Consider the following 14,641-nt stretch of genomic DNA (forward strand, 5'->3'; position numbering starts at 1 on the left):
GCTGAGAACATCTTTAAGCCACAAGCAACTGCACACGGGCAGATAATAGAGGGAGTTACCACTAGATATTTATCTTGTTCTTACAGCAGACAGCTAGGAAAGAGTATAAATCACTGCAGGAGGTAAGACATACTAAGCTGTACATCCGTTAGCTCTGATCCAACACACAGCCCTTCTCACAGCTAGCTCCTCTTCTGTCCCTCCCAGACAAGGCCTCCACCTATTACTTCTATACACTCCCACGGTTAATGACGCAATGTGCTGCACGAGAAGTGAATCAAACATGCTACACTCAAAGTGTTCCAGCATTTCAACTACCCTATACCCTTGTGAAGATAGCCTACGTTTATTCCGGTGAGGAATCGGCTTTTAGCAAGCAAATTACTTGATTTGCCAAAAGGGTTCAAAGGAAGAAGTTTCTTGTTGAGAGAGGGGGAAAAAAACCATCCTAAAAAGGAACAGATAAATTTGCCAAAGCAGGGCAGATTTACCAAGTTTCAAAGGGCTGCTTTCAACTTCCTCCCTGCTTCACCTTCTGCAAAAGGGATAGTATTTCCCCACGGTGGCATTTTATGAAGTCATGACCTTCATTTGAGGTTTAAAGCCTCTTGTACAAAATACATCCACAAAGTTCCCTACAAACAAAAGGTGACACATGGCCAGAGAAGTAATATAAGCTTAGCACATATACATACGTGCAGGGTGTTTTGTATATTATGCATGTTTCCATTTAACTAACTCCTCTGAACCTTTTCTATCATTAGCAAAAACGTTTTTTCACTGGCATAAGTTTTTAGGGAAGTGGGTGATAGCACTTACCTGAATAGTAATCCCTTGGCCTGGTGGGGTCAGTGAATGAAGAAATACCACCTAAACATAAAAATAACACATTTACCATTAGAATAAAATAACCACATTGGCTTTCTTTATGAAATACAAAAATCAAATTTAAAGTACTCCTTGTTTCAGAATCTGTTTCATAAAACACAAATATGAAACCACAAGTATCATTTTGGGTTGTTTTTTTTTTGCATCTGTGAGAGAATACAGTATTGAGAAGACTGTATGTTGTTCCAGATTTTATAGTGGTGTGCTGTGTTTACACCACATAGAATAGAATCACAGAATGGTTTAGGTTGGAAAGGACTCTTAAGACCACAAAGCCCACCCGTTAACCCAGCACTGTCAAGCCCACCACTAAACCATGTCCCTGAGCACCACATCCATGTCTTTTAATTACCACCAGGGATGGTGACGCAACCACCTCCCGTTCCAACGCCTGACAACATTTTCAGGGAGCAAATTTTTCCTAATATCCAATCTAAACCTCCCCTGGTGCAACTTGAGGCTGTTTCCTCTTGTCCTGTCACTTGGGCGAACAGACCGACACTCACCTCACTACAACCTCCTTTCAGGTAGTTGCAGGGAGTTTAACAAGGCAAAGTGCTCGGTCCTACATTTAGGTCACAATAACTCCCAGAAGCGCTACAGGCTTGAGGACGAGTGGGTGGAAAGCTGTCAGGCAGAAAAGGACGTCTGAGTGTTGGTCGACGGACGGCTGAACATGAGCCAGCACAGCCCAGGTGGCCAAGAAGGCCAATGGCATCCTGGCCTGTATCAGGGACAGCGTGGTCAGCAGGGCAGGGATTGTGCCCCTGTACTCGGCACTGGTGAGGCTGCACCTTGAGTACTGTGTTCAGTTTTGGGCCCCTCACTGCAAGAAGGACGTGGAGATGCTGGAGCATGTCCAGAGAAGGGCGACAAAGCTGGGGAAGGGTCTGGAGAACAAGTCTGATGAGGAGGAGCTAAGACTTCCCTGGTCTACATACTCATGGAGACTAGAAAAATGCAAACCAATCTAACTGTTCTCCAGAACATAAAAGGAATCATTTCCGTACTGAGACTATATGTTGACAACAATGGGTAAATGCACCGAAGACTGAGGACTGTAATAACACTGCACTGTTCATGCTCTGCTACATCTGCTGGTTTTTTTTTTTTAAACCTGTGTACGGGAACATTCCTTCCACCAGGTCTTAGTCACTCAGCAACCTTCAGAGCAGCAGGATCTCCACCGCATGTTTCACTAACAGTAGCATTGGTTTTATCCCCGAATCCTAGAATAATTCTGTTTGGAAAGGACATTGGAAGGTCCCTAGTCCAACTCCCACTCAGAACAGGGCTAGCTATGAGACCAGAACAGGTTACTCAGTCAGGCCTTTACCTCGTCAAGTCCTGAAAACATCCAAGGATGGAAACTGCTGGAGCTCCCTGGGCAGTGTGTGCCGATGCTTGACTGTGCTAATAGCCATCAGACATCCTGCCCATGCCACAGAAGCATGCAGTACTAACATTTAAGCAGTGTGACACTTGCTGTCATCATTTCCATACTGAGACTATACGTTGACAACAATGGGTAAATGCACCGAAGACTGAGGACTGTAATAACACTGCACTGTTCATGCTCTGCTACATCTGCTGGTTTTTTTTTTTTAAACCTGTGTACGGGAACATTCCTTCCACCAGGTCTTAGTCACTCAGCAACCTTCAGAGCAGCAGGATCTCCACCGCATGTTTCACTAACAGTAGCATTGGTTTTATCCCCGAATCCTAGAATAATTCTGTTTGGAAAGGACATTGGAAGGTCCCTAGTCCAACTCCCACTCAGAACAGGGCTAGCTATGAGACCAGAACAGGTTACTCAGGCCTTTACCTCGTCAAGTCCTGAAAACATCCAAGGATGGAAACTGCTGGAGCTCCCTGGGCAGTGTGTGCCGATGCTTGACTGTGCTAATAGCCATCAGACATCCTGCCCATGCCACAGAAGCATGCAGTACTAACATTTAAGCAGTGTGACACTTGCTGTCACTCCAGTGGGAATCTGCAGGCTTTCATCTCTTTTGTCCAGTTAAAGCTTCCAAACATATATGACTTACAGACTGCATCACCAAACTGTCATAAAACCTCAGGTGAAAAGCGTACATACTCGAACAAATAACTTCCCACTATACAAACACCATATCTGTGGCCAACTTGATGGCACAGTCATGAATAAAGTACTCAACCTAATGAGTAATCAGACATTCACAAATGTTCTGACAACCAACCCCAGCACCGCTGTTGTAACAGGACTTAGACTTCCAATTAAAATACTGAAAGTTATTAAAAGTTTGCAGGGCTGTATTTAAAACAATTGTTAGACTAAAGATGTCTAAAGATATCATCTTTTTCACAAGTAAGTATTACTACAGTATGAAAAGCTGTAGTAACACACTGTTGGAAAGCTTGAGAATTCCTGCAACAATTTCTCAAGCATCCTAAAACCTTTTTCAAACTGTAGGGACTTCCACTAGAATGGAGGCAAGTAGTAGAAATCAACATGGAAACATACTGTGCTCTAGCATATTTTTATGGCTTCACACTCCATTTAAAGTGACATTTTCACTGACATCTTATGTGAAACATTTTACTCTAAATAGAAGAGTAGAAGGTAGTCCTCTAAGTAAAAATATCCAAAAGACACATTTACTCATTCTTATCATCCATATTTAAGAAAAAAGTTGATTTTTTTCTTCTGCATTCACTTTAATAATCAGCATACCTTTAATTGCCTACAAACCTGATGGAATGGCCTGAATTTCTATATGCAAGACTTGATGAATTTGAAAAATAAGTCTCTCTTATCCAGATTTTCTAAATTCAACAAAATTATGTACCTGCACAGGCTTTCATGACCTTTTTCAGAGGTCCCACAGTGTACATCAATCCAACAAGAATCCCTGCCAGGTGCCCAGCAAAAGAAGTCCTACAAAAAAGGAAAGTCTCGTGAGTGATGGAAAGGAAGACTTTATTTGTAGTGATTCAGAAGGGGGAGCGCAGAACTTGCTGTAGCCATGTCCCTGAGTGAGATCAAGTACAGGGAAATGACTTGCCTCCAAGGACATAGTGCCAAGTTTTCTTTCTTCATAACTACCTTAAGATTGGTATGTATACACAGTTACCGGAAAGTATCTAACAAATATCCTGAAGAAGCTGGAAACTAGTTGGAGATCATTCCAACCGCTTGTTTAAAGGCCAGAACAGCATCTCCCTGAAAGCATTTAAGGACTTAGTGAGGTAGGAAATTAGTTTTAATGTATAAAAAAAGTAAATCCACAGAATTACACTGAAATGTCTAGGTAGGACCTAGCAAAACCATTTACAGTTTCAAGTGAAAGCATACATACAGTACTCTCTACTGCACTACCAATACAATCCTCCAATGAGTCTGAGAGAAGTACGAATGCAGATCCATCATAATCTTTGTATCACAGTGCCTTCAAAATTAAAATAACGAGTGCAATGCTGATATCCAGACTTTTTCTATACACACCAACAATTTCTTTTCAAAAGATCATTGCCCATTTGCATATCGAACTCAAAGGCTCTAGAGTCTTTGAGAAATCAACACGGAAGCATATGTTGCCAGTATATTTACTGGAAACATATTTATACTGCACATCCCAAGATTCAAGTAATACGAGCTTTTTTGCCTTTTTGAAGCAGAAATGAAACCCCTGTTTGATGTAAAACTAGATTTAAACGTTATGCTTTTTACATTCCAGTCAGAAACCCAAGAGTGTTACACACTTGATAGCGTAGGCACTCAGGACAACACAATTCCAGGCATCACTAGTACAAGTATACAAGACAATGCATGTGTCGCTAGAGGGAGATAAAGATCAAATCTAAATTCACTCCTCTGCCACTTACTTAATCACGACCTTGTATTCTGCTGTGTAGAGCTGTGGTTCTCTCCCAAAGCAACCAACAAAGAATAACACATAAATGCTGATATGAAAATTTATAGGTAGAGGTAGTTACCAAAATAAAGTATCTATAAAGAACTAATTTTCCAAACAGATTTTTCTGAAACAGACTTTCCAAATTTCTGAAAAATACATGCCTGACTTGGAAAATGTGTGTACACAGAAATCATTAAATACTTCAAGATGCCTTGCTCTGGAAATCACCAACAGAGATTGATTCACCTATGTTCTTGGCAGTTTTAAATAATTTTATGCTCATCTTGATTTATCTGAGTACCACAATGTTCCACAAAACCCCAAATTAAGGTCTTTGCTTCACACAGTGAAGCTGTACATTTATGTAATATGAATAATCAAAAACCTTCAACTTGAAGTCTTTGGGTCAGTAACTTCCACCTCACATCTACTGATTAGGTTAGAGTATTAAATGCCTAAACACTATTGACTGTTTATAAATTAGAGTAGAAACTTACAATGAAAATGTTTAAAGAGGGTTTTCTAAATGACAAATAATTTCGGGTACATGGTCACAGGTATATACTAACATAAAGAAAATGAGAACATTTGATAAATGTCATCCAATTTTCACCATATGCTGCCATAAAATTAAATTGAGCATGATCAACAGTAGCACCTTGCTACTTGTAATTACCCAGGAAAAGCAATTCTGAAGAGTATAAAAAGACAGCTTCTCTTACATTAACAAAAAGTGTAATGTTACAGCCAAGTTTAGCAAACACTACTTCATTTTAGAACATGTAATATTGTAATTCACTCAAATGAAAACTTATTACCTTTTTTTGCTAATGCTTGGTATCATTTATAGCATGGAAAATAACTTCATAGGTATTTTCCAAATGTAATAGCTATATGTACAATAAGCAATTGTACAAAAAAAGAAAATCGGTTTTATTAAGAACTTAATGTGTTCAAAAGAAATGAAAAAAATTTAACTATGCAGCAAAATTCTAAAGAAGTTAATTTGTACCTTTTCCCAGGTGTCCTGAGAATGGGTAAGGTTCCAGAGGTATTTCCATACCCATTCTTAATCGGGAGGAGGGGATTACTGGAGATGGCATTACTGTTTAGAGCAACCTTCTCAAAATGAAATAGCAGTTTGGAAAAAATATGGTGCAGTTCAATAAAGACAAATACAGAGTTCAGAACACAGCACAGAAATCATCATGTGTACAGACAGGCTCGAAGTTGACTGCCTAGTAGGATAGCTCCAGGATGGAACCTGGGGCACACAGTGAATTATACAATAAAGCACAGCCCAACATGTCACACCACTACAGAAAAGACAAGTACGGTACTGGAAAGATGTAAACAGGAGCAAACTGAAGTAGCCTTGTATTTTACTCAGCAGTGGTCTCAGCTGGAGAGCTGAGCCTACTTTTTGCTTGCTGCACAGAAAGAAGAGCAACAAAAAACGAGAGAGGCCACAAACCAGCTTCTGAGAAAAGACTGAAGGGATCACAATCACTTAAGTCTACTGAAGAATTCTCTCACAGATACAATAATCTTAAAATATGGAAAAGAATGTCACAAATAGGAAGGAATACACTCTCCTCATTCTCTATCCATAGGACAAGGAATAACAGACCTAAGTCACAGCGAGAGATTTACAAACATGTAAACAGTAGAGCTGACTGCCTGGAGAAACTAGGGGGTCTCCATCCTGACGTGGCAGAGGCCTCCCAGATCCTGCTGGGTCCAGGGCCCATTCTCTCCCATGTTTGCCCCTGCTTTGCAAAGAAAAAATGAGAGGGCTACTAAGACCCTGCAAAGAGCAATGAGAGTTTATTAATGATCTTTGAGAGTGCATTAGGCTGAGTATCAATAAGTATAAATTACGTATACACACATATGTTTGGACAGAATCACATACATGTTTGTCCTTCTAAATTACCACTCAGACCATTTGTTGTGAGGACAGATTCACTCAGAGCCTCTATAAGCTTTCCTGTTTATAAAAGTAGTAAACTGGAATTATTCAATTTAATTAAATTACATAAAATAACTGTTTTACACATGCGATTAATGTTCTTCTACCCACATGCCTTAGTCCAAAGTGGATACTCCAACTGGGTATTTCGAATGAACTTAAATATATTTGAACAACTAAACCTGAGTAATACTTCAGTGTCATGCTTCTTGAGGCTTTACTGCATTTGACAGTGAATTCCATTTTCAGTAAATGGGCTTTTCAAAAATTCGTGTAATACATTTCTTGCCTATGAGGTTGTCTGAGTTTTATCTCCAGACATTAAAGCTAATGGCAAAACAACCATTTTCGCAAGGCAGGATTATGTGCAAGATTTGGAACTATATACCATGGATTTTGGTTGAAATTAATAAAAAGTTTACAAAAGGCACAAAGTAAGTTGTGTGAAGAAGTCTTGTCCAAGCACATATTACCAAGGCTCCTTCCACTTGTATTATAAACTCCCCTCTTCTTTCTGGTCTAATGCAGAAAACTGAGGTTACTCCTTTTTCTGCTTTTTATGTACAGTAAATAAACCTGGCTATAACTAAAAACTCTTCAATATCAGCAAAAAAGCAATCTCCATCATCAACTAATTCCATAATCAGCTTTTTACACTATTCATAAGAATAGCCGTGTCTTGACCGGAATGGATGTTTTACTAGGTAAAAATGGACTGTTATTTTCCAGTCTGACTAATAAAGAAATGTTCTCATGACTGCAACAAGATAAACTATTTTTTCCTGTAAAGAAGAATTGACAGGTTTTTTGTTTTGTGGTTTTGGTTTGGGTGTTTTTTTTTTTTTTTCCACAGTACAATTTTCAGTTTCTGTGGTACAAGATGAACTCTGATGGGAATAAAAACAGGGTTCTTGACTTTTTAAACTGCATGTTTTTTCTCTAAATGTCAATGAGCTTTATCAATATTAACTAATGTTCTCCCTGGTACCAAGAAATTCAAATGACGTCTCATTTAACTTTTTGTTTGAAAATGTACATCTCCCCAGAGATCTTATTTATCTCAACCATTCACTTCATACTAATGATAATTATGCAATATGTCTAAATACTGTTTCCTGAAGACATCTGCCATCAAGCTGATTTGTATATCACTTCAGAAAAATCTTCTAAACAGAACTACACTTTTTCCTTTGGCTGTGTAATTTCCTCTAAAACTGGTATCACTAGAGGGAAAACCATTTAAACTGCATTCGTTTTTCATGCACGAGAGATTCTGACCCAATGTTTACAAGCCTCTCATTATTAATTTTACATTAATATTGTTCCAGTATCCTTACAACGAATTCAAATCAGTTCCTCGCTGTTGGCGAACTTACCCTGACCTGTTTCAATTCTGCGGCGTCACTCACCCGACACAACAAATGAAAACAGCCAGAAGGTGTACACCTAGCCCTGAACTTGCGTAAGCTCTCCCTGACAGCAAACCCCAGTTACTATTGTTTACACACGCAGTACTACCACAGGACAAAGCCGCTTGCTCAGCAACAAAAAAATGTCTGTAACTTTCAGCCATTGCTGCAGTCTTTTGCGACAAAACCTTATTTCCATGTATGTCCTGTGCCAAGGCTAGGCTAGGCAGCATCACTCACTGAACAAGCAGACAAAGCAGTAACACTGAGGTGACATACCATAAGAAGCTAGACCAAGTTCATTTCTGAAAAGTGATTTTTTGAGACCAAGGGAATCAAATCCATGTATTTATACATGGTTTATTTCCAAATTAACACAAACACAGTCACCTGCACATGACAATTTGAAACACTTTGTTACAAAATTTAAGCCTGCTTAGAAAGCAGACCATGCAGCCAACTCATTGGTGCTAAACAACCTACCTGAATGTAAATTAAACCAACTTAAATATTGCATCACTAAAAGTCAATGTGTTTTTACACAGCCCCATACAGGAAAATGCTGTTGCTTCTTTAAATAGAAATGGGAAACTTCTTGGTAAGTTTGTGACACCCTGGGAAAGTAGCCTAGACAAGTAAAAGCTAAGCTTGCCAAAAGAATGGAAGGCCATAAAGTGGTTCTCATTGTGTAATGTCATTCCCCTCAAACCTGGGGTTTTTTTGGGTTGATCGGTTGTTCTTAGGCCTTTTCTTCCTGAGGAACAGTTCTCATCAATAAACTGCAGAGTAAACAGTTCAACAGTAAATCTGACTGATAACAGCAGTGACTCACCGACATCCCTGAGCATTGCACAAGTGAGATATAAAAAAAGCAGATGAAATAGGACAAGATAGATACAAAAACTCTCATGAGGGTAAGCGTATTAGAGCCATGCACAATATTGGTGTTCACAGCAGATGCTGTACCAGGAGTGAGACCTAGAAGGGTACATGGCAAAAATTATCAAAATTTAAAACCAGATTTGTCAAAATATATTCTTTTATTTTCATATATATATATAAAAATAATTTTGGTAGGGTTTAGGTTTTTTGGGGGGCTGTCAACAGAAAGTCAACAGAAATAGCTCAGATCAACAAATCAATATCGTTTATTTAGAAAAGTTATGAAGAGAAACTTGGAAACAAATTTAAATGTACAACTTCAGAAAACAGAAAAAAACTCAAGCGAGAATTGTACATTTTATGGACTGCATCATCTGGAAAATGTTATCGGACAACTGAAAGCCAGTGACCATAAAACCTACCAAAACACAGATCAAAAGGAGGCCTAGAGAAACGCCTAAGTCAGTTTCCAGAGATGCAGTGAACTACAGTCACCTCAGACAGCTTTGAACTGCTCTGAACTCCAGAACAGAGAATCTCACTCTGACAAACTGCAAAAAGACAAATTGCAAAAAAGAGCAATTCCGGACAGTCACAATTTCAATCCTCAACACTTCCGAACACTGAAAAAAAATAACATCCTCTACTGTTCTCCACTCCTAGGTTTTCACTCTCCCATTATTTTTATCCTTTATTACTCTTAACTTTCTGAAAAAGAAGTTTGAAAAATACTGTAATTGTCCAGCTTCCAAACCCAAAGTGTCTTCTTTACCAATCTGATAAATATTTGAGTGAGTTCAGAAACAACCTGAAAGATAAACTTTTCCTTTAGCAGTGAGTATAGGTGCAGCAGATGCATACAAAAGGCGTGGGTGACTTCAGATACCCCATGCCAACCCTGGAAAAGGTACGGAGACAAAACATGAGATAACCAGGCCTAGTGGAGGATGTCCCTGCCCATGGCAGGGGTGTTGGAACTAGATCATCTTTCCCATTCTATGATAACTTTTCACATGCCTGTTCTTCCATCAAAGGAATAACCTCAAGGACTGCTATACAAAGCTCACAGCTCAATATCCTTACTTTATGGAAGGTACAGAAGAATATTATGTGTCTTTTAAAATTGCCCCACAGCAAAAAGATTAATGATAAAAGAATTAACAGGTGCCTGTAAAACCCTGAATCTTCTTCTAGCACACAAATTGAAGTTTTCAACAGCCTCAATATTACCCCTGAATCCTTCATTGGTTATGGATTCTCAGGTGATACTGATATTTCAGGTTTTTATTTTGAAACGTGCTTAAAATAGAGGGTGTTAAGAAAATCATTCCACTAAGGCAGGCCTTAAATTATTGCACGTCTTTCTGGCTGGACAGATTTCTGCCCCAATTACTGACCTCTTATCTATTCAAAAAGAAATTATGCAACTTGATTTACAAAGGGACCCCATTTAATCAGACACTTCAAACATTACAACATGCCCTGAGCACGCAGATGAGCATGTAAGAGCAATGCTTTGAGAGCTACAATTGTTATGGTTCATTTCAAGGCAGTTGGCAGTTACTAATTAAACATGCTGTGTTCTGGGACATGAATTTCTGGAGATTACTCCTTGTTTTCTACAGCCTGCATTATCTTTTAAGTGCTGTGAGGTTGTCCTAACTACCAAGATTGCATGTAACAATGTAGAGGTTCTTTAGACCAGATAGCAATCTAAACTTCCATAAAATTATGAACAATTTTGACATTATTTCTGGACTTTCTATATATTTTCTACCCCAAAGACATTTCTGCAGTAATGTAACTGAAAAACAGCAGCAGCCAATCACTAAAACTCATGTTTTTCCTATACCAGATACAGTATATGTTTGTGGTTTTATTTCATTGTGTTCTTTCATTATTCTTTAATAATAAACAGTAGTATTAAACACATCACCAAATAAAAACTATGTTCAGCTGACAGTATATATTTTTCAGAAGAATGTTTTTATTGCACTGAAAACGTTGGGTAGTAACCTGTAGTAATGCCATGCAAGTGACCACTCAGCTCACGCTTAAAATTGCATTTGAAACAGAGCACTCTGCAGTTCTGTCTTTTAACCTAGGATTCCATGCTGCAGTCAATCAGGCAGCAAGTCATAAAGCAATAAAATCAGTGGTGAAAGTAAGTAAAATTTGAATTCTCATTCTGGTCTAGGAAGTGTTCTATCTGCTATATCACAGTATCTGACAAGGAGTATGTCAGTATTGCTCCCCTCTGGTTTTTGGTTTTTTTAAACCTTTCTGAAAAATGGGAGATGTCTCAAGCTGTGATTTGGTGGTTTATAAACTTGGTGTCTGTACTTTGCATGTATTATCTGATATGACTGACAGCTGTGAAATAATATACAAGAAAATAACTGTTTTGCAACTACAACTCCAGAAATCAAATGCCAGAAGGGCACTACAGAGTTGGATGAACTATGCTGGCAGAACCGAGCACACAAGAAAACTGAGGGTGACAATCAGCAAGAGTACAGGACAGTGAGACTGCATAAAATTTGTGGAATACTGGACGATAGCTGTCTCATATATTAGAGGGGTAACTACAACAAATGGACAGAAGGGACTAGGACTGAAACAGCAAGCAGGCAGCAGAAAGCTGTTTTGCTAATGAAGCCCTTGGCATTACAGTGCATTAGTTGAGTTACACTGCTGGAAATGCATGTTCCTTTTCCTTGTCCATAAGCTTTATCATAGAACCACAGAAGTTTGGGTTGGAAGGGACCTTAGAGCCCACCCCGTTCCAAGTCCCCTGCCATGGGCAGGGACACCTTCCACTAGACCAGGTTGCTCCAAGCCTCATCCAGCCTGGCCTTGAACACTTCCAGGGATGGGGCATCCACAGCTTCTCTGGGCAACCTCTTCCAGTGCCTCACCACCTTCTCCAGGAAGACCTTCTCCCCGGTATCTAATCTAAACCTCCCCACTTTCAATTTAAACCCATTACCCCTTGTCCTGTCACTGCAGGCCCTTGTAAAAAGTCGCCCCCAGCTTCCTTGTAGCCCCTTCAGGCACTGGAAGGTGCTGTAAGGTCTCCCCGGAGCCTTCTCTTCTCCAGGCTGAACAAGCCCAACTCTCTCAGCCTGTCCCCATGGCAGAGGTGCTCCAGATGTCTGAGCATCTTCATGGCCTTTAGTTACCCACCCTCAAATACTCAATCATACCTTCTGGGCACAGTATTTCAGTTTTTTATTTTGAAAAATTCTCAAAATGGAGAGTATTAAGCAAAAAAGCCAGACTGCAGCCTCAATGCTTAATTGTGGGCCCAACACTCCATTTGGATACCAGCTAACACTACCCATACTTCATAATACATTTCAAACTACTTCAGATAGCCCATATCTCTTCTCCTACCTTTCAAATATTAAATGCACTTACCCTGGGGAGATTAAATGAATAGCCACCAGTTCCACCCAACAAGCATATTTACTGGATATCTGCAGTCCAAAGACATTGCTGACTCTTCCTGGATTGTAATGGTTGTTAAGAACCTTCAAAGCAAACAAGACTCCTGCAAATGAGAAGAAATCACATAAAAGGAGAAGCACTTGTGCCAAAATAATAAAGAAATGCAAACAACTGCATGGAAATTGAAGTAGCATGCAGTTTCACAGCACCATGAAGCATACTGTTGCATGCCAGAACAACAGTCCTAAACGTTTCAGTGATACTTTTCAGTGACTTAAAAAGAAAGGAAAAAGAAAAAAAAATTGATTTTTAATAGGCCTACTCACTGTAGCTAGTCAGGTATCCAGAACAAACATAATTTTAAAATGGGAGTTCTAGCTGAAATAATTGACAAAATTACTGAACTAAAAAAAAAATTTAAAAACAATGTTCCGTGAGTTGAGAAAAGCTATTACTGAAAACAGGACAAATAGATGTATGTGAAGCTCAACAATAGGCTCAAATTCTGAATTAATGGAAACTCATCTTACATATGCTCCAGAATCACTTGTTTCTGGGAAAAAAAAGTAGATAAATCACCTTTAATCAAAATAAATAATCATTCATTCCTAATTGACTGAAACTGTTTTATCATGCAAGCAATAGCCAATATAACAGAATGAATACACCTAATTTATTGGAACTTTCAAATGTTTTTGAAAAATTTCCTCAAGAGAAAGCTCACACAGTTATCTGAAAAAATCAACAAGTAAACGATTAGACATGGAAAAAACAGCTAAGTTGAACATCAATACAGATATACTTAACAAAATGATGAAAAAGGATTCCTTCCCCTTCTAACACCATAGAAGAGAAGAGAGAGCAATAATCTATCCAGTAATGCAAGTACTGCTACTCCAGGATCAAACGAAAGCAGTAATATGATAGGCTTTTCTAGAATCCACCTAATGAGCATTACTGACATCAGAACAAGATTCAGACTTCAAATAGTCAGTTACATTAAACAGAAAACATAATTCTACCTTACACAGAAAACATAATACTACCTGGATGATCCTATTTTTCGTATTCTCAGGTAAAGACACTGCTGGTCACAAGATCATGAACTGAACCACATAACGTTCATACCCAGAGTACACGCCTTCAACTTAAAACCAGTGTAACTTCACTGACGTAACAATCACATACATATGGATGTACACCTATCCATTTTCTGCATTCAACAAATACTGTTACATAGTACCTATAAATATTAATATTACATACGTAAATTGGACCAACTATGCGCCTTACCTGAAAAACCTACAGCACAATGCATTTCATATGAAGGATCATCCAGGATTTTCACGAGCATGAACTCCAGGACCATGTACACAACTCCAGTCAGCACTGAAAATACTGCAATTATGTATGCAAACCATTTGCTCTTCAGCTTTTTTTCCAGCATGATCCCTTTCCAAAGCATGGAAATCATGTTATAATATAAATGCCAGTCATCTGCATGGTGGACGGGAGAAAGCAGTAAACACTGCCAGTTCTTTCTGTAGAAGCCTTCATTGACACTGATACACACTTCAGGCAGCGGCCTCACAGGGTTCAGAAAGAGAAAAATATTGAGTGCAAGAACCCCAAGGGTAACAGAAGGAATGTTCTGGAGTCCAACTTGAGAAATTTGATAGAGCAGCAAAAGCAGTCCAGCACTGACTCTTCCCTGCCTCCGCTGCATTATTACTTCTTATTCAAAAAAATGTGAAGATTATTCCAGTATTTAGTCTTTCCGTACAAATTTCGGAAATTCTGAAAGAAAAAAGGTAACTGCATTATTATACATATAAAGGCGTGTTTTTCAAGCTCATGGCTGCTTTTTGTGTTTGGTTTTGTTTGGGTTTTTTGGGGGGTTGGGTTGGTTGTTTGGTTTTTACCACAGCAAATTCTTCAAGCTAATCAGCTGAAACCACTTTTTAAAATCAGAACAAAATTCAAATAAGAAAAAAAAAAAAATCACAATTTTTAAACTGGTATAAGACACAAATAAAAGGGATCTATACAGATAATCCAGACAAGCATTGTGAGAAAAAGGAGTCTGAAACCTCTCTTTCATGTCTCTGGATAGGCTTTACTTCATCTATAAAATTCTAGACATG

At 38.8% G+C, this 14,641-nt stretch overlaps 1 protein-coding gene across 1 annotated transcript; it reads right to left on the reverse strand.

Moving 5' to 3' along the window:
- Positions 1 to 819: 819 nt before the first annotated feature.
- Positions 820 to 14,223, reverse strand: RHBDD1 (rhomboid domain containing 1; the record flags this gene model as incomplete). The annotated part of the gene is made up of 4 exons (XM_010157104.1): positions 13,791 to 14,223; positions 12,468 to 12,600; positions 3,717 to 3,805; positions 820 to 870 (listed from the first exon to the last, which is right to left on the reverse strand). Coding segments are annotated over exons 1-4 (706 nt in total), but the record flags the coding sequence as incomplete, so codon positions are not given.
- Positions 14,224 to 14,641: the final 418 nt, after the last annotated feature.

Source organism: Eurypyga helias, unplaced genomic scaffold (genome assembly GCF_000690775.1).
Source record: "Eurypyga helias isolate BGI_N326 unplaced genomic scaffold, ASM69077v1 scaffold17918, whole genome shotgun sequence".
Classification (NCBI taxonomy): Eukaryota; Metazoa; Chordata; class Aves; order Eurypygiformes; family Eurypygidae; genus Eurypyga; species Eurypyga helias.